At 45.6% G+C, this 24,197-nt stretch overlaps 1 protein-coding gene across 5 annotated transcripts in view; it reads right to left on the bottom strand.

The window, feature by feature from the left end:
• LOC311310359 (unconventional myosin-VI-like) overlaps positions 1–24,197 on the bottom strand; it is a 61,746-nt gene that overhangs the window by 10,698 nt on the left and 26,851 nt on the right. For 2 of the 5 annotated variants that reach the window (XM_084439818.1, XM_084439819.1), the window contains exons 11-30: positions 23,846–24,026; positions 20,703–20,847; positions 16,925–17,082; positions 16,745–16,836; positions 16,400–16,472; positions 15,044–15,171; positions 14,833–14,928; positions 14,418–14,585; positions 12,906–12,944; positions 12,592–12,685; positions 11,272–11,402; positions 11,055–11,132; positions 9,445–9,574; positions 8,899–8,989; positions 7,747–7,900; positions 3,490–3,698; positions 2,820–2,898; positions 1,183–1,343; positions 993–1,034; positions 537–572 (exon numbers count right to left, since the gene is read on the bottom strand). In XM_084439818.1, the coding sequence (XP_084295944.1) occupies positions 537–572; positions 993–1,034; positions 1,183–1,343; positions 2,820–2,898; positions 3,490–3,698; positions 7,747–7,900; positions 8,899–8,989; positions 9,445–9,574; positions 11,055–11,132; positions 11,272–11,402; positions 12,592–12,685; positions 12,906–12,944; positions 14,418–14,585; positions 14,833–14,928; positions 15,044–15,171; positions 16,400–16,472; positions 16,745–16,836; positions 16,925–17,082; positions 20,703–20,847; positions 23,846–24,026 (2,285 nt within the window). The remainder of the gene's footprint in view (positions 1–536; positions 573–992; positions 1,035–1,182; positions 1,344–2,819; positions 2,899–3,489; positions 3,699–7,746; positions 7,901–8,898; positions 8,990–9,444; positions 9,575–11,054; positions 11,133–11,271; positions 11,403–12,591; positions 12,686–12,905; positions 12,945–14,417; positions 14,586–14,832; positions 14,929–15,043; positions 15,172–16,399; positions 16,473–16,744; positions 16,837–16,924; positions 17,083–20,702; positions 20,848–23,845; positions 24,027–24,197) is intronic. The other 3 variants (XM_084439821.1, XM_084439822.1, XM_084439820.1) reach the window with 2 other exon arrangements.

The raw sequence follows: 24,197 nt of genomic DNA, 5'->3' as shown, positions 1-24,197 counted from the left end.
GCTCTGTGGTGTACTGTTACAGCATGTCTCTGATTATCTGATGATGAGAGAGCATGTTACCCAGGAAAGAGGCGAAGTTGAAATAGGACTAAGGAGAGAAACCGTATGGTGTTGAAGTTCATTCCAAGTGCAGAGTGAGTGCAATGTAAGGTGAGGAGAGAGTGCAGACTGAGTACTGAGTGAATCTGTAATTCACTATATTGGCCAACCTGAGGTTAGTGGAGTGTCCTGTTCATTTGAGGAGAGGTGCAGTGATAAAGCGAGAGAGTGCAGGGCTGCATTCTCGATGGCAAGCACTAGTTGTAGTGCTATGGCATACCATACATTAGTACTACAATACAACCAACTACAACCTTGACAGAAAATAGTGTGCAATAGTATGTAATTGAAGCCAAAGTGCAGATCATTTTGTATCCAAAATACATGAACTGGTCTGTGACCTTTCACATGTATTACTGTATCTCTACTGAATCAAGGATCTTGGTGAGGGTGTGCTAGCAAGAGGATTGTGAAGGCGATGCTTAAACATAACCTACATGGTCAAGCTCTTGAGCTTTTGAGTCCCACCAGCACTGTAAACGAGAGAATAATAGGATTACAACGGAGCACTGAGTACAAAATAAATGGACCGATCAGGAGCTGAGAAAGGTGATTCCTTCTCGTCTGCTTGCTAGGAATGGGTGATTCCCTTCCCTCCGCTTCTTTGATTTAAGGACAGATCAGGTCCTCGTGGAGAATAATCTGAAAATCTTAATCTGGCAGACTGCTTCTGAGAATGAGCCCAGGCCAGGCATATCTGAGATTGGAAAAACTATACTCTTTAACCATGACGCCGGAATCGAGTTCCACTATCGTTTCTGAGTGTGCCTTTGTTAAGAGTTTAACGTTTGGGTTTAGCTGGCAGGTTGCTACAGCATGCAGGGGTAGTAATGGTTGAGTGGCGGTCAAGGGTAGGTCGGGCTGAGATTAAGGGTTAAATCTCTGGGTCTTACGTAGCTCTCCCTGGGGAAGATGGAACACCTGAGGTGCCGTTACTGGGAGAAGAAAAGAAGAGACATGGTTACACACGGATGCAGGGCAGGTCTCTTCCAAACCTTCTTGGAATGAAGTACTGTACATGACACACATTTTCCCGGTCTCTGCTCCGAATGAGGAAGTACGTGGAGGCGGAGAGCGTGTTACCTGCGCAGGCCCGCGTCGTTCTGGCCCTCCTCGGGGATGAGCTCCGCCTCGCTCTGGGCGATCCTCATGGCCAGCTCCCTGTCCCTTCTCTCCTGCTCCAGGATGGCCGAGCGGGCCACCTCCTCCTCGCGCTCGGACTCCAGCTGTAGCTCCATCTCCGCCTGCACATACGGAGAATATTACACACACACACACACGCGCACACACACACATGCACACACACACACACACACACACACACACACACACACACGCATGCCCGTGACATTCACAATAGGTTATACAGTAGGCTGCTGTTGCTTAAGGGAGTGTGTCTTCTCGGTCAGAGGGCATTTCTTTACTCTGCCTAATGAAGGAGTCAGGGAGGCGTGTGGAGCTAGCAGTATGATTGATGTTCTTGCCTACACCATGTCCTAATGTAGTCCACACACACTTTCATAAGTCACTCCCTGCCTGCCCAACCATGACCCACCAAACTCATGAAGGGCACAAGGAACTCGGTTTTGAGGACAGAGCAAATCTTCTCATTCAAAGAGGAAAAAGAGAATTTTAGAGCATGAGAGAAATGGTGCATAATAAGGCCACATCTTTCAGACCTACTAAATATAGCAAGTTCAGAACATTCAGCTATTCTTCCTTTGAGTGCCTTGACCTTCCTTAGTGTCCTTCTCTCTATCCAAATGGTTTTGAGAGCACCTCTGTCCTCGAGAGGCAGACTGTGCTACGGGGGCCTGATCTTAGACTCACTAATGAGTCTACTCTTTGGCAGGGCGAGACATCAGTGAGTCCCGGCAAGCCTGCCTGCCCTATTAGCACCCAAGGCACCTGGGGGTAACACCCTATTAGCACCCAAGGGTCAGGACAGGCAGCCTGAACTAGGGCATGTCCATGGACCTTAGCCTAGCACAGACTCAACTGACTCTACTGGAGATAACAAAGTAGAGGCTGACAAGAGCAGATATCGGTATCATCAATTCAACAAGCTGAGAAAGAAAGTGACTGCGAAAGACAAAACTCATTTGAGGGGAGTAGCTCTTTTTCTTTTTTTTCCAGGCTTCGTGTTGAGACTAATAATAGGACCTTTGAAGGAGGAAGAACGAATATAAAAAAAACATATTTAATGAGGCTCGGATGGTTTCCTCCAGTAAAAATCCTCAAGGAACAGCAGAGCGAGTCATGAATATTTACTCAGGGCATGAATGAATACTGTAGAAACTAAGAGAGAGCCACAGCAGAGAGCCTGTTGGAGTATCCCTGCCCCGGGCTCTGGGCCGTAGGCCAGTGGCTTTCATCTGAGGGGTGGCTTCTCTTCTTGGTGCTAAAAGCTTGAGACAGAAGGTCAGTCTCTGAGCAGCCCTTCTCCAGCAGCTGATGGACAACCCACTGCATGACATAACCCTTGGAAACCCAGAGAAAGTGAGGAAAGCATGATGGAGTGAGGGTAGCGAGGGAGGGAGGGAGAGAGAGAGAGAGAGAAATGCTTATAAAAAAGGAGAGAGAGACACTCCTGCCAGCGACCTTTCAGAAGTGGAACAGGGGAAGTGGAGCTTGGCACCGAGCCAGACTGGCCTTCTAGCCCTGCAGACACTGGCCAGATATCCATAGTGGAGTCCCAGTGGGAGGCCAGAGACACCCACCTGAATCCTCCTCTCTTCCTCCTCCATCTTCTTCCTCTGCTCCTCTTCCTGCTTCCTTTTCAGCTCCATCTCCGCTTTCCTGAGGGCAAGAGAGTGGGGGAGAGAGAGTGGGGGAGAGAGAAGGAGGGACAGAGGTTGGCACTTTCATCGTCAGCTGCCAAAGCCTGTCAATCACACTTGATAACCTGATCAAAGCAGACTGATGGAGAATGCTGAGAGACAACACAGCAGCTCGGAGCTACAGCCGCTCAGATGTCAGTCAATAGCAGGCCCCAGCTACTGTACACAGGCCAAGTAAGGTAAGCTCATTGTTTCAAACAGCCTGGAACAGATGATCCCTGGAGTCTCTTCCCTGTGTTACCCCTGGAACAGCCTTCACACATCACTTACTGTAATTGGAGCCTTTGTAGAAGCTGTATAATAATGATACTTAAGCTGTATAATAATGGGACTTTCTCAAGGGCCCTCTCTTGCTGTCACTCTCCAGGTGTCCTGCCTCGATCGTTTAATATTTCCATACCCTTCAGTCACCAGGCAGAGGAGTAAGGGAGGGATTTGTAACTCGCTGGGGGTCCATAACGCCCTGCCTGTCATCCGCAAATATCTTGCCTTGGGAGATAGGTACTGATTTGTGACGAGTGCAAAGACTGTGTCTCCCCCCCAGACTCACAGACGCCTGTCTTCCTGCTCCTGCTTGCGGCGCTGCTCCTCCTCTTGCTGCCTCTTCCTCTCTCGCTCCATCTCCTCCTGGATGCGCTTGAGGCGCTCCCGCTCCTCCTCCTCCTTCTTCTTGTTCTGCATGGCGGTCAGCAGCTGCTCCGAGCGGGTCACCAGGGCCTGGTACTCGTGGTCGATCTCTATGCGAGTCATTGACGTGCTCTGAGGGGGAGAGGACACGGACGCATGGGCAGGCGTGAAAAGACATGCAGTGGGAACATTACTACACACAGAGAGGGGGAAGATAATACGGCCGGAGGTCTGGCCGCACTGTTTCCTAACAAGCTCTGAGGAGCCGATGAGGCACTGGACTAATCACACAAGTAGGACTAGAAGGGACTCATAGACCTTTCCTATTCAGACAAAAAGTTCTGCCACCCCCGAGTTACTGTTGCTATGCCCCACAAACTTTGGAGCAAGTTAATAAAATGTCCACTGAACAGCACACACCGGATCGAAACGAAATAGCTTCCCTACTTGCTCCAGCACGCATGCGCACAGCGCGCAATCGTTGCTCCAGCACGCTGTGCGCATGCGTGCTGGAGCAAGTGAGGAAGCTATTTCGTGTCTAAAGATGTTTCTAAAGATCATATTACTATGTAAGCACAACTAGCGATTCATAAAGACAGATTAATGAAAACAACCGTTTCGCGGCAGAAAATAGATTTTTAGAAACTGCATTCTCGGTGCCCGCACCACCGCCATTACATGCATATACTGGCTCGCGCTGGATTTTACATTTCTTCTACATGCCTCCGAACTACACCAAAGTGATCTCGGTGAGTCAAACGTCTTATAATATGTCGTAAATAAGGTCCAGGTTGTCAAAAACGAGCATTGTCCTTTAAGTACTCAGTTAGTCTGTTGTACACAATTCTTTCAAGTACTTTGGTCAGACAAGGCAGAATAGATATTGGTCTGTAATTTGAAAATGTAGACATTTCCTCAGATGTATATACCAGGATGACTCTGGCCCATTTGAGTTGATCAGGACAACGGCCAGTAACAAGAAAGCAGTTCAATATGTGAAGGAGAGGTTTCGATATGGCGGGCAAGCATTTCTTGAGAAGACTGGGCTTCAGTCCATCATGACCAGCTCCCTTAGGTTTGAGATCGGCCACAATGTCCTCAAGCTCAGATATCTCAATCATCCTAAACCATATTTTTTCTAGGAGGGGCCTGTATTTCAGGGAATGTCATAGAGCTATAAGGTATACTAGCAGCAAGTGCGGGTCCAATGTTAACAAAAAAAGTCATTAAATCCATCGGCAATTTCTACAGGATCAGTTACTGACTTACTTCCCAGTCCCCCTTGAAATTCATCACATAATATTTTATTAGAAGGGGTCTTTTTCATAATCTCATTTATAATTGACCAAGTTGTTTTCATATTATTACTAGACTCAGTGAATTTAGTTTCATAATGATGTCGCTTAGCAGTTTGGAGGAGATGATTAAGTTTATTCCTGTAAGAGGAATAAAACTTAAAATTCAAAAGAGATGAGTTAGTTTTTGTAAAGTTTATGCTTTTTTCTTATGGATTTCTTTAACCCTTTAGTGAGCCAAGCTGTAGATTTTTCGGGGCAGAATTTTGTATTCTGGTAGGGGAATGCAATATCAAAGAGTTTAGAAAAGAATTCAAAAAATATATCATATGATTTCTGGGCATCTCTCTCCATCTCCACCGAATGCCATGAACTTTCATTCAGTGACAGGATTAACTTTTCTATGTTAGGTTGACAAAGGTTTCTATAAGAGGCTACTGGTTTACCATTAATGGAAGGAGTAACAGTATGCGTTAAATAGAACAGGGGGAGGTGGTCAGAAAGATCAGCAAGCAAGACACCAGGTATCCCTGGGTCATCAATTGAGTTGGTAAGTATGTTATCAATAAGAGTTCTATTTGTATCTGTAATTCTTGTAGGTATGGTGATGAGAGGGTAAAAGGCAGAGGCATTCAGATAGTCAGTGAAAGCACAGGCTTGGGGGTGCATAAGATTTATATTAAAGTCACCCAACAGATAACATGACTTCTTCTCTGATGAGATTTTACTCAGGGTAGTAGTTAGACAATTAATAAATGAATTATGGGGTGATGATTTGGGGGCCAATAATAACATTGGTCTTCAGAACAGCTGTAGTAAGTTCAATGAATATAGCTTCAGCTTCCTGGCCTAGAGAAGTTGCTAGGTCAGGGCGAAGAGAGAATTTGAGTTCATCTTGCAAAAAAAAGGATACACCACCACCAATCCTGTCTAATCTATAACAAGGGATATGATTGTAGCCCTGGATGTTAAATAGGGACACTTTCTTACTTGTCAACCTGGTTTCTGTTAAGGCAATTATCTTGAACTGGATGTTTTAAGAATGTTTTAAGAACCTGTATGTTGTATGTTTTATGTTTTAAGAACCATTTTCTTCAAACTAATGTCGAATCTATGAACGCCACGCGGGACAAGCTTTGTTTGTGGCACATCAGAGGCGTTGTCTTAAGAAACCAGGCAACCTTATTGGTTATTATTCTCCGCGTGATTGACAGGTTGGAAAGGTCTATTGTCTGTTGCTATGACAAACCTCACAATGCCTCACCACTCTCCACTTAGCTGAGCAGATCTACGTTCATCCCTCATCAGCGCCCAGCATAATCTGACTGCTGAGATTCCACATGCTGTGGAGTACATTTGAATTAGAAGCAAATGGGTTGCACGCTAATGAATATTCAAGCACATCTGCCGTCAGTGTAACCTTTTATGTGAAAGCCTTATTTTGTAATGCAGCTGTGGGGCATTGTCTGATGTCACTCGATCTTCTATTATTGACTTCAACAACCATCATCAACCATTATGTGTGCAATTTAGCAATTTAGCAACCTTGCAACCCTGAACTAGCCTGGCTTCACCAGACTCAAGCTTCCAAGTATGGTGTGATTGGCCCAGTCCAGTACTGACCGGGTGGAAATCTGTCTGAATGGGAGCATTACTAGACTGATCTGCGGAGAGAAACAGAATGTGAGCTCACGTGATCAGGATGGCAATGCCAGGCTAGCCCTGAACCCCAGCATTTGCTCTTTTCAAGATTAACAAATCACTAGGACACTAGGGACTAACATGTGCAGTGGGCTCCTTTAAATTGATCCAATGAAAAATAAAATGAGGACAATAAATTAATTTATATGTGATTCTGAGAGAATATATTGAAAAGAAGGCAAAATTTAAAATCGCAGAGGCACACAATTATATCAAGTTGTCTTTATAGTTGAAATAATATTTGGCATCAAAATAAAATAAGATGCCAATGGGTAGATAATGGGCCACTGCCAACAAAATCTATTTCTGTGAATGAATAAGCACCAATTCTACTGCTGAGAAAATGTAGAATGTAGAATGTAGAATCTTTGTGTCATACAGCACAGATGTGGAGATGAAATGTTTCTCTGCGCTTAACCCATCCCGACGTCCTTCCCCCAACGGCAGCCGGGAGCAGACGTAGGCAGCGTGCAGAGGACGCGCCCGGGGGCCAACCAAGTGCTCCTGTCCGTCTTCGCAATGGACGAACAGCGTTCTGCATGTTTTTCATATTGGGTTCTTTATGGGGGAACCCTTCCGAACATGGGGAGAACATGCAAACTCCACACAGAAAGGACCGGAGACCTTCTTGCTGTGAGGCGACAGTACTAGGTACTGTGCCACCGTTCCGCACATGAGCAATTTTGGGGTTCAGTGTCTTGCTCAAGGACACTTCGGCACAACGCCAGGAGCTGGGATCGAACCGGGGATCCCCAGCCGGCCACTCTACCTCCTGAGCTACGTGCCGCCGCTCTACCTCCTGAGCTACGTGAGGGTAACAGCATAAGGGAGTGCCATTCAAGCCTGCTTTTATTTAAATGGCCTCGTCTCCCAGAGGTGCGCAGAAATCTGTACTCTGAGCCCTTCGTAATTGCCCACCATGCTCATGTGGAATATTATCGACCGTTCCTCCATCCATCTAGCCTGACACTAAGACTGAGCTGCCATTTAGTTCATCATTATTCAGTCTGAACAAGCTCCCACTGCAGCCATTTTATTGTCATGTGCTGAACAGGAGCCTGCTTTCGTAGAGAGTAACAGAAGGAGTAGTACTACACATGTAGATGTCTGATAACCTAGCATGGAGGATACTGTAGATGTTGAAGTGCATAGCCGAATGGGGGGCTTGTGTCTATCTCACACACCTGTTTGATTTTGACCATCAGGGCATTGATGGAGGCGTCCAGCTGCTGGATCTGTGCCGCCATCTCCTGCTTGCCCTCCTTCAGGCCGGCCACCACCTCATTGAACTTGTCCATCCTGGTCTTCAAATTACGCACCTTCACCAGCCCATTGATCCTGTCACACACACACATAGGGATGTAACAATAACCGGTATAATGATAAACCGTGATACAATTTGATTAAATATATCGCGATAAAATGATCACTAAAACCGTGTTCACTATTACCATGCTTTGAAAAACTCTACTGTAAATACTGTCCAGCATCAGCCAAAGCTCGCAACAGTCTCCAAGATGCATTATTTTAATGTTTATGCAAACAAAAAGTGCATAGTGCTGCTATTTGAAAACTATTCGTGGTTTTCAATATAAAACTTAGTGAAATGTTTTCAGAGTGTAGTTTTTGAACATTTTCAGCATATTTTAAGAGTACCGTGATAATACTGATAACCATGATAATTTTGGTCACTATAATCGTGATGTGAAATTTTCATACCGCTACATCTCTACACACACACACGATCAGAGACATACACCAAAATACACACGGAAATGTACACGCACGCACACACACACACACACACACACACACACACACACACACACACACACACACACACACACACACACACACACACACACACACACACAAACCACATACATTCAGTCGGCCCCCACACAATCACACCACACCCATAGAGGACAAATAAACTCACATCCACATAATCACATAAACACACACACACGCACACACACACAATCCAATCAGAGACCCCCCTCCAAACAATAGCACACACACTGTTAGACGTAGGATTAGACGTAGCCCCGTGGTAACTACCCCACCCCCCTCCCGTTCCACTGCTGCCAGGGCTGTGTTTTTTGTTTTATCATCACAGATCTACCGGAGCTTCACAACGGTAATAGGCATAGCCCCGCCAGACAAGACGCCGCGTGACTCTCTCCTTAGGAATGCATGCGCGAATTGCTAAGCAGCATGGCGTCGCTGAACTGTGAAAGTGGCATATGAGGAAGAGGAGGGAGGGAGAGAGAGAGAGAGAGAGAGAGACAGAGAGACAAAGAGAGAGAGAGAGAGGGGGACGAGATGGCACCCACCGTGGCTTGTGCTTCCTCTTGCACAGCCACATGCGCACCGTCTTCTGCATCTTGATGCAGGCACTAGCGCGGTACAGCATCTTATTCCTCACTGTGGGAGACACAAGGAGACAGGGTGTGAGAGAGAGAGTGAGAGAGAGAGAGAGAGAGAGAGGCAGAGAGAGATCTCGAGTGCCCAGACACCCACAGACCTGCTGGGACTGGCACAGACTTCCCACTGTTGCCCCGGCAACGCCCGCCGATAGAGCAGACGATATGGAGATGCTGCCGCTGGGCATAAAACTAAAGGAAAACACATCACACAGCGGCGCACAGGACTTGTGTTTATCGCGTTTGTCCACTGGAAAAGATAGCGGTGATTCCTCTATGCTGGTCTGTGTCGGGTTCGTCAACCGTGTTGTGTTCATCATAGAATAAGAGCAATAATCGCCACCCTTTTAACTGCGTCTTTCCTACATTATAGCAAGTACACCCGATGTATGCTGTCGACGTGGCCTGGCTACATCATCGTGTCTAAAAGGCGTCTTTGGTGCAGAGTTAACTCACGTTTGATAACGGAGAGGGCGGACCACTGCACCTTCTTCCAGCGGCTGCAGATCAGCCACTTGTTGACCTTCTTTACCAGCTCTGCCAGGTGGTCAGGGTCGGACTTCATGATCTCGTCAAACTCCTTAAACTGGGGGAGAGGAAGAGAGGAGGCGGCCGTGAACCCAAGGTCACTCTTCCCTCCCAACACAGCCCTTGACACAGTCACGTCACCTCAGGGAGACGCCGCCTGAGGCGAAAATGGCTGATGGATATACCGACGTTATAAAGGCAGAAACACAGTATCAGCTAGTCGACAAAGGATTCCATTATTCATTTATTTAAACATCCCAGAATGCAATGCCAAAGCCACACCTGTTTCACACTGGTCCCCACTCTTGTGTACTCCACTGGAACCACCTCAGTCAAGGCCTTCCTATATCCACACACTTAACCCACTATGAATTATTTATCCGAGATGAATACTCCATCTGTTAATTGTGGTGTATCATCCAAACCGTGTTTCCTCCCGTACCTCTGCAGCCAAATTGACTAATGCACCTTCCCCCTAGGAGCCTGCTTTCCCAGCATGGAGAACATTAAAGCCTAATTTATGCTCCTTGAAAAGTGTCGCTCGACAAATCTCTCTCGACAAAATAAAAGTGTCACTCGACATGTTGCATTTATGCTTCGTGCGACACTTTGCGTCGTCTCTATGGAAACAATCAGCCGCGCGCTTGTCATTTTGTTGCGCATTTGTTGTCATTCTGTGAGAAGCGGCTTTCTGAGGGAAAGAGTTTAATCTGCGGTAAAGAGGTTATTCAGAGAGCGGTTTTCATTGTGTTTTGTTTTCATTCTTTTACGCAGTACTTGGGCATCTCTGAAGGGGCAGGGATGAATTGTATAGATGGGGATATCTCCTCACAAGCTTGGAGAGCCGTTCCTCTACTCCTTTCATGACAGCCAAACGTCAAATGACAGCCAAAACTAAAACAAGGCTGCGGAACAAGCATATCCATGGCAACGCACAAGCCTTCTATCTAGCCATCCAATCACACTTGAGCGAAAGCTTAACAGGTTCAAGTGAGTCCTTGCACATATGGGGAGTGTGAGAGTGGAGTGCAGAAAGAAAAATTTCATCAGGGTAAAAGGCTCTAAGCTGAAACGCGTAGGTCCAGTTTTCTATCTTTGTAGCCATGCCATAATAAAGGCTTTTTAACTTTCAAAATATAACAGAGTTGCCTTGGATTTTTCAAGTTTTTCTTCCTGTACTCCAGTCTCACACTCCCCATTTTTGGGTATGTGCAAGGACTCACTTGAACCTGTTTATCTTCTATGAATGCACCCTTACCAAAGAGCACCTGTTTTACCAATTTTACTTAAAGGACCCATGCAGCGCTCCCTCTTCCTTCTTTCATTCAACACTTGAGCGACAATTTGTGACGGAGTCAGTGACATTAGAAAAAAACTTTGGTGCGCGACAGCCCTCAGCGACACGTTTTTTCCCCACAAAAAGTGTCGCCCATGATGTCAAAAGTGTCAAGTGTCGAGCGACGAAGTATAAATTGGGCTTAACCCTTCCAGCAGAGAGCCGGTTGGTGAAAGCAGAACACACAGGATCGACATCTCACCTTCCCAGGTCTGAAGAACACTCTGGTCAGACCAAACTTGTAGTCATTCTCATTCAGCCCCAGTGCTTTGAATAAGGCCTGCGGAGAGAAAAAAAAACATTACACAGAATATCCACGACTGGATATGAACAGCATGGAGGCGGTGTTGTACAGAATGGTGATGAGAGTGTTAGGGGTGCAGAGCTGGGCAGACACTGAGCTGCGGGGTATCGCTGACCTTGCAAAAGAGGCGAGGGTCCAGGCGGGTCAGCTTAGCAGGCATGTACTGCTTGTACATGTTGTAGAGCTCATGGAAGGGAGCTCTGGATGGGAAGCCGCCCTGCATGAGGTCCAGCACAGACACCATCCCTGTCAGGACACAGCAGGGTAGTCAGTCAGGAACGCTTGTGGAAGCGGCGACTCTTGCAACGCAGTGCGCACAAGAACGATTTAGTTTTCTTTCCTGCACCGCGATTTATGAGAAACCAAATTGTATGGCTGTCTCTGCTTAGTTTGTGATGATGAAAAATGCAGGCGTCGTAAATTGTACAGAGCTTGTCAACTTGAATATGCAGCCTCAAAGCTTAGGAGAGAAAAAGTATTGAAAATACTGTCAAGTTGAACAACAGCTCTTAAGTGTCCCAAGCGGGCCACCTCACATCAATCTAGGTCTAGGACAAAAGGCAGAGTGAATCAGGAGCAGCTGTGCTAACAACTTTGTGGAGAGAAGGGCAAAAAGATAACCGGAGCCTGAATTTCCCCTTTTCAAACGTTGACTTACTTGATTTTTCCAGCGGTCTGCAGCGTATTGATTATATTAAAGGGCAATGCTCGTTTTTGACAACCTGGACCTTATTTACGACATATTATAAGAAGTTTGACTCACCGAGATCACTTTGGTGTAGTTCGGAGGCCTGTAGAAGAAATTTAAAATCCAGCGCGAGCCAGTATATCCATGTAATGACGGTGATCGGGGCACCGAGAATGCAGTTTCTCAAAATCTATTTTCGGCCGCTAAACGGTTGTTTTCATCAATCAGATTGAATGAATCGACAGTTGAGATTCTCTGCGCTACGATCGGATTGTTGCTGACGAATGACGACGACAATATTCTCGGCACCAACAACGATCGTAGCGCAGAGAATGTGAGCCGGAGAAAAGCCAGTCTGCGCGCTGGCCTGTGCGCATGCGTGCTGGAGCAAGTGGGGAGAGGCGTGTAAAGATCATATTACAGAGGCTAAAGACCCCGTATTTGAAAACCACAACAATGGCTCGCGTTGAGGAATCTCAACTGTCGATTCATTCAATCTGATTGATGAAAACAACCGTTTAGCGGACGAAAATAGATTTTGAGAAACTGCATTCTCGGTGCCCCGATCACCGTCATTACATGGATATACTGGCTCGCGCTAGATTTTAAATTTCTTCTACAGGCCTCCGAACTACACCAAAGTGATCTCGGTGAGTCAAACTTCTTATAATATGTCGTAAATAAGGTCCAGGTTGTCAAAAACGAGCATTGCCCTTTAACTGTTCTTCTTCACAACCTGAGGCTCACCTGAGCACTGGAGCTGAGAGAGGATCTGGGCCCCTTCAAACTGGTGGCTGATCATCTTCAAGTTGGGCTTAATGCAGCGGACGAAACTGGAGCCCTGGGAGAGAGAGAGAGATGTGAGGTCATTAACAGTCTAACCAAGTGCCCATTACGTCAAACTACCAGTTCCTAATCTGGGCCTCAGTTAAGGTTTTATGTGCTGATAAAATAGAGACATGGCAATATGTCCCTCTGGAGATCAATCAAGTTATTGCGGGGGAGACAATCTTGAGTTATGTGACCTGAAGGCTTATTCCGGTGTTGGGGCAGATACTGACCGTGCTGCGAAGCTTTTCCAGCAGAATATTCAGCTGAGTCTGATTAGGGAGAAGAGGAAAACTTGGTGAGTATTAGAGACAAACATCTGTCTACTGCAGCTCAACACAGTGTAAACTCATGCTTATGGTGGGGTTGCCTGTGATTTCTCCCTCCAGCATTCTCGTTCAAATCTCAAACTGACAGCAACAGTACAGGTACACGCAACAACCACAACAACTTTAACATGACATATGCGAACAGGTAAACAACAACAACACTGATGACACCACAGGAATGGAGGGACAAACGGAAGGATGAAGGGACAGATGGTACAGTAGTTGCTGTGCACTATGGCAACATAGATAACTGTTTTTTTATTTATTTTGCCACTCTCCTTCATGTGTTGTGCAGTGAGGGGCGTTTCACAGAGATTTTTCCAAGGACACCACCGGGACATTTAGATGTATGCCCGTCACAATCTTTTTGCGTCTCTCAAATAAACATCTGATCTCCCTCACCATGGAACCATTGGAGAAGACGAAGAAGACAGCTACAAAACACAAGAGTGCCCGGACCGTTAAATCAAGATCAACGACGACTTAACTTATAATCTATGACCAAGTCAGCTGGCGGTTCCGGAGGCGGATCGGACAAATCCCAAGCGCCACAACCAATAAACAGTGTTGTTCTTCGGTCGCAAAAAGATTTATTGTGCTGTCGACCGGGCCTAGGGACCACGTGGGGGTGATTGTTGACCCTCTCACGGCCTGCAAACGCTTAAACGCTTTAGGCTTTCAATGAACGGTTGGAATTCAAATACTCAGGTGGCACTGTATACGGAACGGCATGTTACAAGGCAAGACAAACGGTCTTTGATAGACATGGTGGACAAGACAAGACAGCGGGAGCGACTGGGGTGACTGGAAGCGGTGAAGAGGCTGAACAGCAGAGCGCTCGCTGCTCACTGATGCATTTGGATCGGAGCACACACACACACAAGGACAAGACGTGTTACCTGATTCACCTGGCTGTTCTACGATTCGCTACGAATGACTTTACCCCCTTCAACGTTTCTGTCTGTCTGTCTGTCTGTCTCTCTCTACAGTAACACCTCCTGAACTGCTACCACGGCGTGGATCGGGATAGGGAGCGGATGAAGAGACGGAGAGGAGGAATGAAGAACAGAAAAGGAAGACCAGTGGGAGGGATAAGGAAAAACAGCAAGGCACAGAAAGAACTCCATGGAAACTTAACTGGACAACCATTTAACCAGACGTTAACACCAAGAGTACTGTACATCCCTGCATGCGCCGAATGTAAACAAATTCCAGGGTTTCCACATTGCATCGTCACACTGCTGCTTAGTTACTGTGTCAAGAGGTGACATCCACTACTTATGAATAATATTTCATATTTGCACCTTTTACATTTCACTTACAACACAATACAATGTTTACACTGTAAACAGGGATGGTCTGAAACAATGAAATACTCTTTAAGTGCATTCTGTATAGAATGGATGTCTGGCTCACCTTGAACTTGTTCCCTACGCTGATGAAGCTGAGCTTGCCAGCCTTCTGCTTGGAGTCCTTGTTGTTAGAGTTCTCGAATAGTTCCCTCACAAACCTGTCCTTGGATTCGCTCACCAGGCACTCCAAGGACATGTGCAGCGCATCATTGTTCTTCTCCACAAACTTGGTCTGAAAGACATGTTTACACACCTTGAAGATATGCACTGTTTCTGGATACTTGTTACAGTAGCTGAGTATTTTGAGTTAACAATGTTTTTAATAGGAAATTGTGTGGTTTGCAGATATCCATATTTATTATGTTGAAAGAATACATTTGTCATTTGTCAGTAATGTGCGCTTGGAGATTATCTAACTTTAGAGTGTGATTTAGATGCTCTTTCATGGCCCTCAGACTTGCTGAGTCGTCTGAGCCTACCGTCTCATAGCACACAGCTCCTGCAAAGTGTCTGACAATAAAGCCCTCGTCATCCCTGACGTTCCTGTGGATGGCCAGCTTTGACTTCCTGGGCACCTGAGAGAAACGCACGCACGCACACACACAGTTTTAGTTTTATATAAGTGTGCAAATTAAGTTTCACTGTGCCAACACTAAAGAAGAGAAACTGCGCCCTAGTTGTCACACTCACAGTCAGGCGGAAGTGATTCTTATGCTTGCTGTGTACTGTCTCTGCAAAGTGCTGGTCGCTGGGCTGAGGTAGACGGTTCTCTTCATCCAGGATGTCCAGGATGCCCACTAGCTTGGCCTCCACAAGGTCTACAGAGAGGAGGAGAGGGAGGGAGAGAAATTAACAAAAGACAATCCACAATTCAAACAGCATAACCTTAAAGACAGCATAACATATTGCAAGTGTGCTTTATTAAAGAACAGGTTTTTAGATTGCCTGGGGCTAAGATCCAATTATGTCAAAGAAGGAGGCGTACTTGTCCAAAAGTAAATTAAAGACAGGCATGTTCAGAATTAGTTTAACCTCGACCTATAACTGCTCTGCAGCGGAAGGGGATAATGTCACCCCCAATATACGAATAAGAACATTTTCTAAGTGAAAGTCAAATGCAAAAATAGCCAACATACTATGCTACTGTGTCTATTGCATGAGCTACAGAGAATATCTCCTCTTTTAGGCCAATCTATCTGTCTGAAAAGATATGAGCCTTAATATAAGCCTTTATGCACATTTTCTTATACCTGATGTGAATACCGTAGGTATAAACACATAACAGACTGCAGTTGACATATTAACATAAGCTCCAAGCTGTTGAAGGTAATCTACTGCAGCACAATTGATCAATGATGTTCCATCAGACATCTTGTCTCCCAGAGGAGAGCTCATCTCCCACACATAAGCGACGACAACAACAATAACATATCCACTGGTTTAAAATTAGTGAGGGAAACAACGTTTTATTCAATGCATTTCTTGGTGGAGCTGTAAGATGTATACTCTCAGGGCCACTGTATACAGGGCAGCCTCACGTGACTGCAATGCAGACAGGGTTTGGCTGAATGCAGACCCTACTTCTATGGAGCTGGACATTGAATGAAGACTGGCATTAACCCCTGTCACTTCCATCTCTCTGTCTCTGGCACCTTGCTTCAGCACCACCAGCATATTTCACACAGGGCTTGACTTTAGGTGTGCTCATCCACAAACTTAATCAATCTGGCCCCCTCTATGCTCTCCACTTCTGTTACCCAGGTAACAAGGCTGAGGCCTCGAGCCATATGTTTCAGAGACTGATCATTCACACACACACACACACACACACACGCGCGCACACACGCACACACACCACGCACACCGATGGAAGCTCTGCTGCTCCACCAAACAAAGACGAAAAACGTTTACTGACAAAGACTTGGGAGCAAATCCACAGGTAAGAAAAATCAATCTATATCAGGTGTGGATGGGGATCTGGATGGACCAGATGCAAACTCATGGAATCGTATGAGTATGAAAAGCTGTGTAGTGTGACTCACTGACCTATGCAGTCCTGATTGTCCACGTAATGGACCTCGTTCACTCCAAGCCCCTCCTTCTGGTACAGCTCTTGTTCCTAGAATTGAAACGTAGTGGTTCTAATGCACATTCATGATCATGCTGAGAACATGATACCATTTATGGTTGTGTTATATTGTAATGGGGAAGGCCAAGGACTTGGTTATGCTTTGTTACTGAGTTTATAATAGACTCCAGGCAACAGGGTTGCCCTAGCAGAATCTAAAGAATGGGTTTTCATCATGGGAACGAGTCTGGGAATGTCAATGGGACCACAAGAGGCTTGAGCCCCGTGGAAAGTAGAAGACAATGGTCAGCGGAAGCACTCGCCTCTTTCAGGATGCGTTCGTTGAAAAACTGCTGCAGTTTCTCGTTACAGTAGTTGATGCAGAACTGCTCAAAGCTGTTGTGCTCAAAGTATTCTGGAAGAGAAATGTCAACATCAGAAAACGAATTCAACCTTTCAACCTACATTTTGGTACGCATGGTTTCAGGGTACAGTGAACCTACCAAAGCCTGCAATGTCCAGGACCCCGATGAAGTTGGCGGAAGAGTCGAAAGGGAAGCACTGGTTGACCCTGGTGACCACATGGTCGAACAGACGGCTGTAGACGGCCTTGGCCAGGGCATCCCGCGCGTTGTTAGCCTGCTCCACCTTCAGTGGCACTCTGGGAGATGGAGGAGAGAGCAGGGAGTCCATTCACTGTGTTCTGAACATTGTGTTCTGGAGGAAAAAGTCTGAAGGTAGTGGTGCAGAGGAGGTCGAGGAACAGCTCCTCCCATTCCCTCTATGACGAGCTGTGGCTGATGGAGAGCACCTTTAGCCACGACTCATCCCGCTTAAGTGTAAGACAGAGCGAGTCAGACATTCCTTTGTGCCAGCAGCCATCAGACTGTATATAACAACATTATATAACATATAAGTACTGTATATCAGACTGTATATAACAACAGCGCCTGAGCCCCCTCCTTCTCTGCTCTTCTGTCACCTGTCACTTTACACTGGCTCGGCCTTTTAGAGATATTTATAGTTTTTATGGCAGTATTTGGAATACCCTGCCAGAAAACCTAAGTATGGCTAAAACTGTGGGAACCTTTAAGTGACATTTTAAGACACACCTTTTTAATCTCGCTTTAATCTTGTAGTTTTACCTGTTATAATTAAATCCTCTAAATTTTAAATATTTTATTTTAATTTTTAACTGTTTCTCATTTTCTATTACCTTTTACCATATATGATCTATCCTGTTTTATTTTTTATACTAGCCAGTAATAAAATATGTTTTTTATTTATTCTGTAAAGCACTGTGTGCTACATTTGCTTGTATGAACATATATATATATATATATATATATTATATATATACATATATTATATATATATATATATATATATATAATTAATTGACTTCAACTTTATTTATATGTCTTATTTATTTTAATTAACATTTCATTATTTTATTATGACTATTGATTTTTATTATTTTCCTCTTCAGTTCTGTTCTGTCTTTTCTACTGCTGTAACGCCCACATTTCCCCACCTGAGTATCATTGGAGGGCAGGGATTCAGGAGTTACAGCAGCAGAAGACAGAAGTAGTGAATAAAATCAATAGTCAAATATTCATAGCATAACATTACAGTGCATAATGCAAAACGTGAAGCATGCGAAGGAAATAATAAAACTATGAATAAATAAACTAGACCATGTCAAGTGACTGACAGAGGGGTAGGGGGGCAGGGGGGGTTCCAGGTCCGTGAATGGAAGGGGTTGGAGGGGTGCTCAGGCACTGTTGTAAAGTCTGATGGCTGCTGGCACAAAGGAACACTGAATCACTCTGCTTTGCACTTGGAAGAGATGAGCCTATGGCTGAAGGTTATTGACACGTTGGAAGAAAGTGATTGTGTGATAACAGCTGTGACACAATAATAGAAAGTATAAGAATCAGCTCACCAGAGGTATCATAATTGATGGCACTCAAGTGTGAAGTTCAATATTTACATTTCAGTAATTTACACTTTTATCCAAAGGGACTTACAATAAGTACATCTGTCAAGAGTAAGTGAGCCGACTGTACATCCCAGTCATCGTCAGTACAGCCTTTTATCAGAAGTGGCACAAGTTGTCACAGTGCTAGAGCAATGACAACTTTTTTTTTTTTTTTTTTATATAATCTGACAACGACATCTACTGTACAACACTGGATTCAAAGTACTCTGGATTCAAAGTGTCTAAAAAAGCTTTACCAGCACTTCACAAACACATCATTGGTCTGCAATTACGCTGAGCACAGGAATAACCCTCTACTGGTGGGACTCAGCAGACCTCAGATCTGAATGACTGTGGCCAAGTCCACCCCCTCTGCAAAGTATCTTTATGAGAGCAATGATTCTGCACACACACACACCTGCACACCTCCCTACCACTGAAACACACACACGGGCACACCGGCACACCCACACACACCCTTGAGGCAAGAATTGATCTTTTCAGCACCAGATGGAAATTAATAACAAAAGCACAAGCATCTCATGATGATGCCACCCTCCCCTCATCATCTCTTCCTAACCCCCACCTCCCTCCCATGCCCCTACAGCTCTCCGTTCACCTGGAATCTCTCAGCTGCCAGACATGTTTAATTCATACCCACCCTTCCAGACAGACGAAAAATAATCGAACTCCATTTAAAAACCAAGAGGCACACACTCACAGAGCACTAATATTCCCACTTATGTGCATTCCCAACAAGGGATTCAGCTGGCGGTGGAACGTATTTGCAGGGCACGGCCTCTTTCAGATGAGCATTATGATGACTCAGGGGATTTGCGTGTCGGGTGACTCGGGTCGCAGTTAGGTGGTTCTCTCGCCGTTCGTCAACAACCTTGTGGGGTGAGGTCCATATGCCTGACACCTACTTCTCTATCACTCACTGGACGACGTCACACATAAAAGGCCGAGAGCCATTCTTGAACAGGACATTTAGCGAAGCCCCCCCCCCCCCCCCCTTACGTAACACATTAAAATAGCCCTGCTTAGTGGAGCAGACAAATCCACCGCCTGGCCTGTTGTAAGTCCCTTACTGTCCTCGCCGGGGTATTGTCACCACTAATGAGGGCCAGCACTGTGACTGCTGGTGTCACTCTACAGTCGGCTCATTTACTCGAGACAAATGTACTTACTGTAAGTCGCTTTGGACAAAAGCGTCTGCTAAATGACTCCAATGTGAATGTATTTGAAATTATTCTAAGTCGCTATGGATAAAAGTGTCTGCTAAATGACTGTAACGTAATGTAGATGTTTATAAACACACACCGCGTGAAAAACCGGCTGAGAGCAGTAACGGCATACAGCCGGTGACACCAGAAACGTGAAATGTCTCTCTTTTTTCTACAAAAAGCCTCTCCCTCTCTCTACACAGATTACCGAGGAGACATAGAACATCGGCATGAGAGGGCAGTAATTGCGGAGAGTGCCTTGGCATTCAGGAAGGGTACCTTAGGCTACGCTGCCAATGGGACTATAAGAGGCATTAGACTGACTGAGCCCTGGCTAAAACACACCAAGATAAGGATGCAGCACAGCCCGTCTGTCTGTCCGTTTTGTCTGTCTGTCCGTTTTGTCTGTCTGTCCGGGCTGACTTTTCCCCTTTCACAAACCTTTGAAGTGCTATCTTTCTCTCAGTAACAAGATCTGCTTTACTCTTTCCCCATGCTCCCCTCCGCTGCGCTGCTCTATCTCCTCTGGTGTTGAAAGTGCGCTGTATAATAATAGAAATTATCTGGGGCTGTGGCTGCAGCAGAGTAGAGAGGATGGATGCTTGGCCGATGCTGGTTGTGTGTGTGTGTGTGTGTGTGTGTGTGAGTGAGTCAGAGGCAGCAACAGAAGAAGAATGACGTCCATAGTAACACACACTCACACAGACACTAACACAATATATACCTACAGCCTGTGCGGCCAACACTATTAGATCATGCAACGATGCATGCCTCTCTCAATGAGACACTCAACATCATATTACCAAACATATGACTTGTCACCTGAATTTGTATACAGTACTACAATGAAAAAGGCATAGTGTCTATTATTGAACTGAAATATCTGCTGGCTTATTCATGAAATATCGTATAACATTTCAAATCAATGGATAAACAAGTCCCATCTTTAACCAAAGACCATCCACTTCAATAATGATTACCACTCTGATTACCACTCTGTGAATATAACCAAAAAACTGTATTTTCAACCATCGGCTCAAACCAGCACTCTCCAATCTGCTGGCAATTGCTTACTTGATAACTGTTCCTTTGGCGCCCCCTGCTGTTGTGAGCATGACCCTGGTAGTGAGGCTGATTCTCAGGTCTTCCTCGTCCAGACCCAGTAGCTCTGCACAGTATTCCAGCGTCTGGCTCGACTGGTTCTTTATAGTGCAGCCGCCTGGTGACACAAACACAGGTTAAAGGTTAGCAGCAGCACAGCCGCTCTTGGTTATTACCGTAAAGTCTGTGCCTTTCACAGAATGGCTGGCGGCATTCAAGACAAAAGAGGCATGTCAACAGTGGCTTTTAATCGATACAGGGGAAGGTCTCCATCACCATTGGAGACACAGTGGTGAAGCCGACTCGGACTGCGAGGAATCTGGGTGTGACCCTGGATGACCAACTGTCGTTCTCCACACATATCACATCTGTCACACCCTCCTGCAGATTCATGCACTACAACATCAGGAGGATTCGCCCATTCCTCACTGATGAAACGGCGCAGGTGCTCATCCAGGCCCTGGTCATCTCCCGCCTGGACTACTGCAACTCCCTCCATGCTGGGGCCCCGGCATCAGCCATTAAACCCCTGGAACTTGTCCAGAAAGCTGCTGCTCGTCTGGTGGTCAACCACCCCAAGTTCTCCCACACAACTTCCCTTCTCTGTTCCCTACACTGGCTCCCTTTAGCGGCTCGCAACCTCCAGACCATGGTCAAACCCTATACCCCCTCCCGACCGCTACGCTCTGCTACCTCGGGGCGACTGGTTGCCCCGTCTCTCCGAGGCCCCTGCGGTCGATCGACACGGTCACGGCTCTTCTCTGTCCTGGCCCCGCAGTGGTGGAATGAACCGCCCACTAACGTGAGGACAGCAGAGTCGCTGCCCATCTTTCGATGCAGGCTCAAAAATCATCTCTTCAAGAAGTACTACAACGATCCTCCCTCTTAAGCACCTATTGTATTTGAGATTGCTAGTCTTGCACTTTGCTTTCAGCACTAGATTATGCTCTTAGTCACTTATTTTAGAAAGGAGATGGACTTGTGAGTTCTGGCAAGTAGAAATACATTGGCCTTTCCTATGTACATTAAATGCAATTATTGTTAGTCGCTTTGGATAAAAGCATCTGATAAATGACTGTAATGTTATGTAATGTAAATGTCTGATAGCATATTCAACTCTGCAGAATCTGCACACAGCTGCACATACTGTACATCACAGTGACAACATGTGATTAACAAGTACTGTAGGTACTCTGCAGCACAATACTGTCCACGTCAAACTGGAATCAATAGAGGCAGAACAGCCTCAGCAAGATTCAAGATTCCTTGATTTGTCACATGTAATGTATGGTGTACAGTCATGGTGAAATGTTGCTGCCGGCTCCAAGATTATGCTTGATACAGATAAACTCAATTCCAAATTCCTAATTTACAAGTTTACAAACTAATTACACAATAAGAATCCTTGTATCCTGTATACAGTATACGATGGATTATGTACGTGCTATATGGATATGAATGAATGAATGAATGAATGAATGAATGAATGAATGAATGAATGAATGAATAGCCCTGGGGGGTGTACCTCTGGGTATAGTGGTACTATACGGATGGCTTGCAGAAAGAAGCTCTTCCTGAGGTCTGGATTACACTAGCGCAGATGTCCATTGCTACGTTTTCGAACGGGGAAAACAATCCACGATTACACGCGGAATTGCACATAAAGATCTGTTCAAATCTCTTATCACACTGACGCCCAAAAATGTATTTCACACCACCATTAAAGAGCATATATCAAACTGCTAATGCCTCCTTCCAAAACTCTGTCCCCATCAGAGCTGAGAGAGAGACTTGCGCAGATAAGTGGAACAGAGAGATAGTTTCGGGTGCCGCTCAGAGGAACTGCGACAGGATATCCTGTGCGCCCCCAAAGCCATGATCTTATCTTCGCTAGCCCGGTGGCAGACAAAACACACCATGGGAGAATCCCGCTGAGAACGATTCTGTTTAAACGCATCCGCACTGTCCGCCCGCCTCTGTTCCACACTGTGAGAATAGACAGAGAGGCACTGGGAGTAGCCATGTCCAATTTCACTAGGATGTTCAAAAGGATTGGTCGATTTCCATAGAAATTGTGCTGGCTCCTCTGAAACATGCACAGTATGATGTGGAGTGGGTGGAAAGAGCCCAGAAAATGCACACAATTCAACATACCAGCTCTTTAAAGATGAGAGATCGTCACATCTACAGTAGTCAAAGAGAAACACTTTGAATCCATGCTGATATGAATGATTATTATTTTATAATGAACTGAATCCCCAGTTGATTAGAACTACTAGAGTAACTAGTTCAAACTATTTGCTCTCGCTCATCGCTGAACCCAGAGATGTCATTCCATGTGATAAGTCCACTGGCTTTGAGCCAGAGAGGCTAGAGAGAAGGGGTATTTGTCTATGTCACCAATGGTGCGTCTCTGACAAAGAACAGAAGCCTGTTTACACTGAATACAACAACAGAACACATGGGCCCAGGAAGCTTAAGTATTAGTGATTGAATATACAACGGTTAGTTCTGGTTCTTGATTCTGATTGGCTGGAAGCCGTGTTAAAATACTTTGTAACACACACCTGGGATCGCATATCATTCCATTTTCAGTGCCTCCCATTTGATCCAATGCATTGTAGTTGTTGTTGTTGCGTGGCAACCCTTTTGTTAGGGGAACTATTTTGCTCGGCGGAATTGAGGGAATGATGCTTCGTTTTGAGTAAATGTTAATATTTTACATTGCTCCGCTTCGCGTCGTGCCTAACAACGCCCCCTAGCTGTTATAAAATCACTATAACACACGGCCTCTCGTGGTTTATTGCTTAATTAACCCACTGACTGTCCTGAGGAAAAGCAGCAAATCACCTGCCACCTGGGCAGGAACAAAGCAAGAATTGTTTTGGGAGACATGAGATTAATCACTTCTGGTGGCAAGAACAATGACAGGATGCCATGTTTTCTGGCAGCTTTGGAAAAATAACTTTATTAACTACCACTTCCTCATCATCAGTTACCCCTGAGACAAATGTTTTTTAGTATACGACAGAAAATCGAAATCTGTGCTGGGGAACAGCACTCCTTCAGTAGAGGGGGAAAAAAAAGATTGAAAGGGAGGGAGGAGTCCTGCTCACCTGATGTGCTCCCTGCCTCCTCGAAGTCGATGTTGCCCAGATGCAGCACCCCAGCAACCACTCTGAACAGGTCCAGTTTCTCAGTGTCATCCAGACCGATTTTCTTCATGGCCACACACATCCTGTTGAAGTCTCCCTGGTCATCCAGGAGAGGGTCTTTCAGGGGCCCAGCTTTCATATGCTGAGAATTCACAAGGAGAGGAAGGGTCAGTGGCCAGTGCAATCTTACAGAGGGGGATTCACGACATGATGAGCAACACGGGTCACAGCTATGACCCAGCGTCTGTCGCTCACTGTAAAAGAGGACTGCTTGTCAGACAGAACAGCGTTCGTGTACACAGTTTGTCTGGGA

The sequence above is a fragment of the Borostomias antarcticus genome, assembly GCF_949987555.1.
Source record: "Borostomias antarcticus genome assembly, chromosome: 6".
Taxonomy (NCBI): domain Eukaryota; kingdom Metazoa; phylum Chordata; class Actinopteri; order Stomiiformes; family Stomiidae; genus Borostomias; species Borostomias antarcticus.
This window is presented reverse-complemented; position numbering and strand designations above follow the sequence as displayed.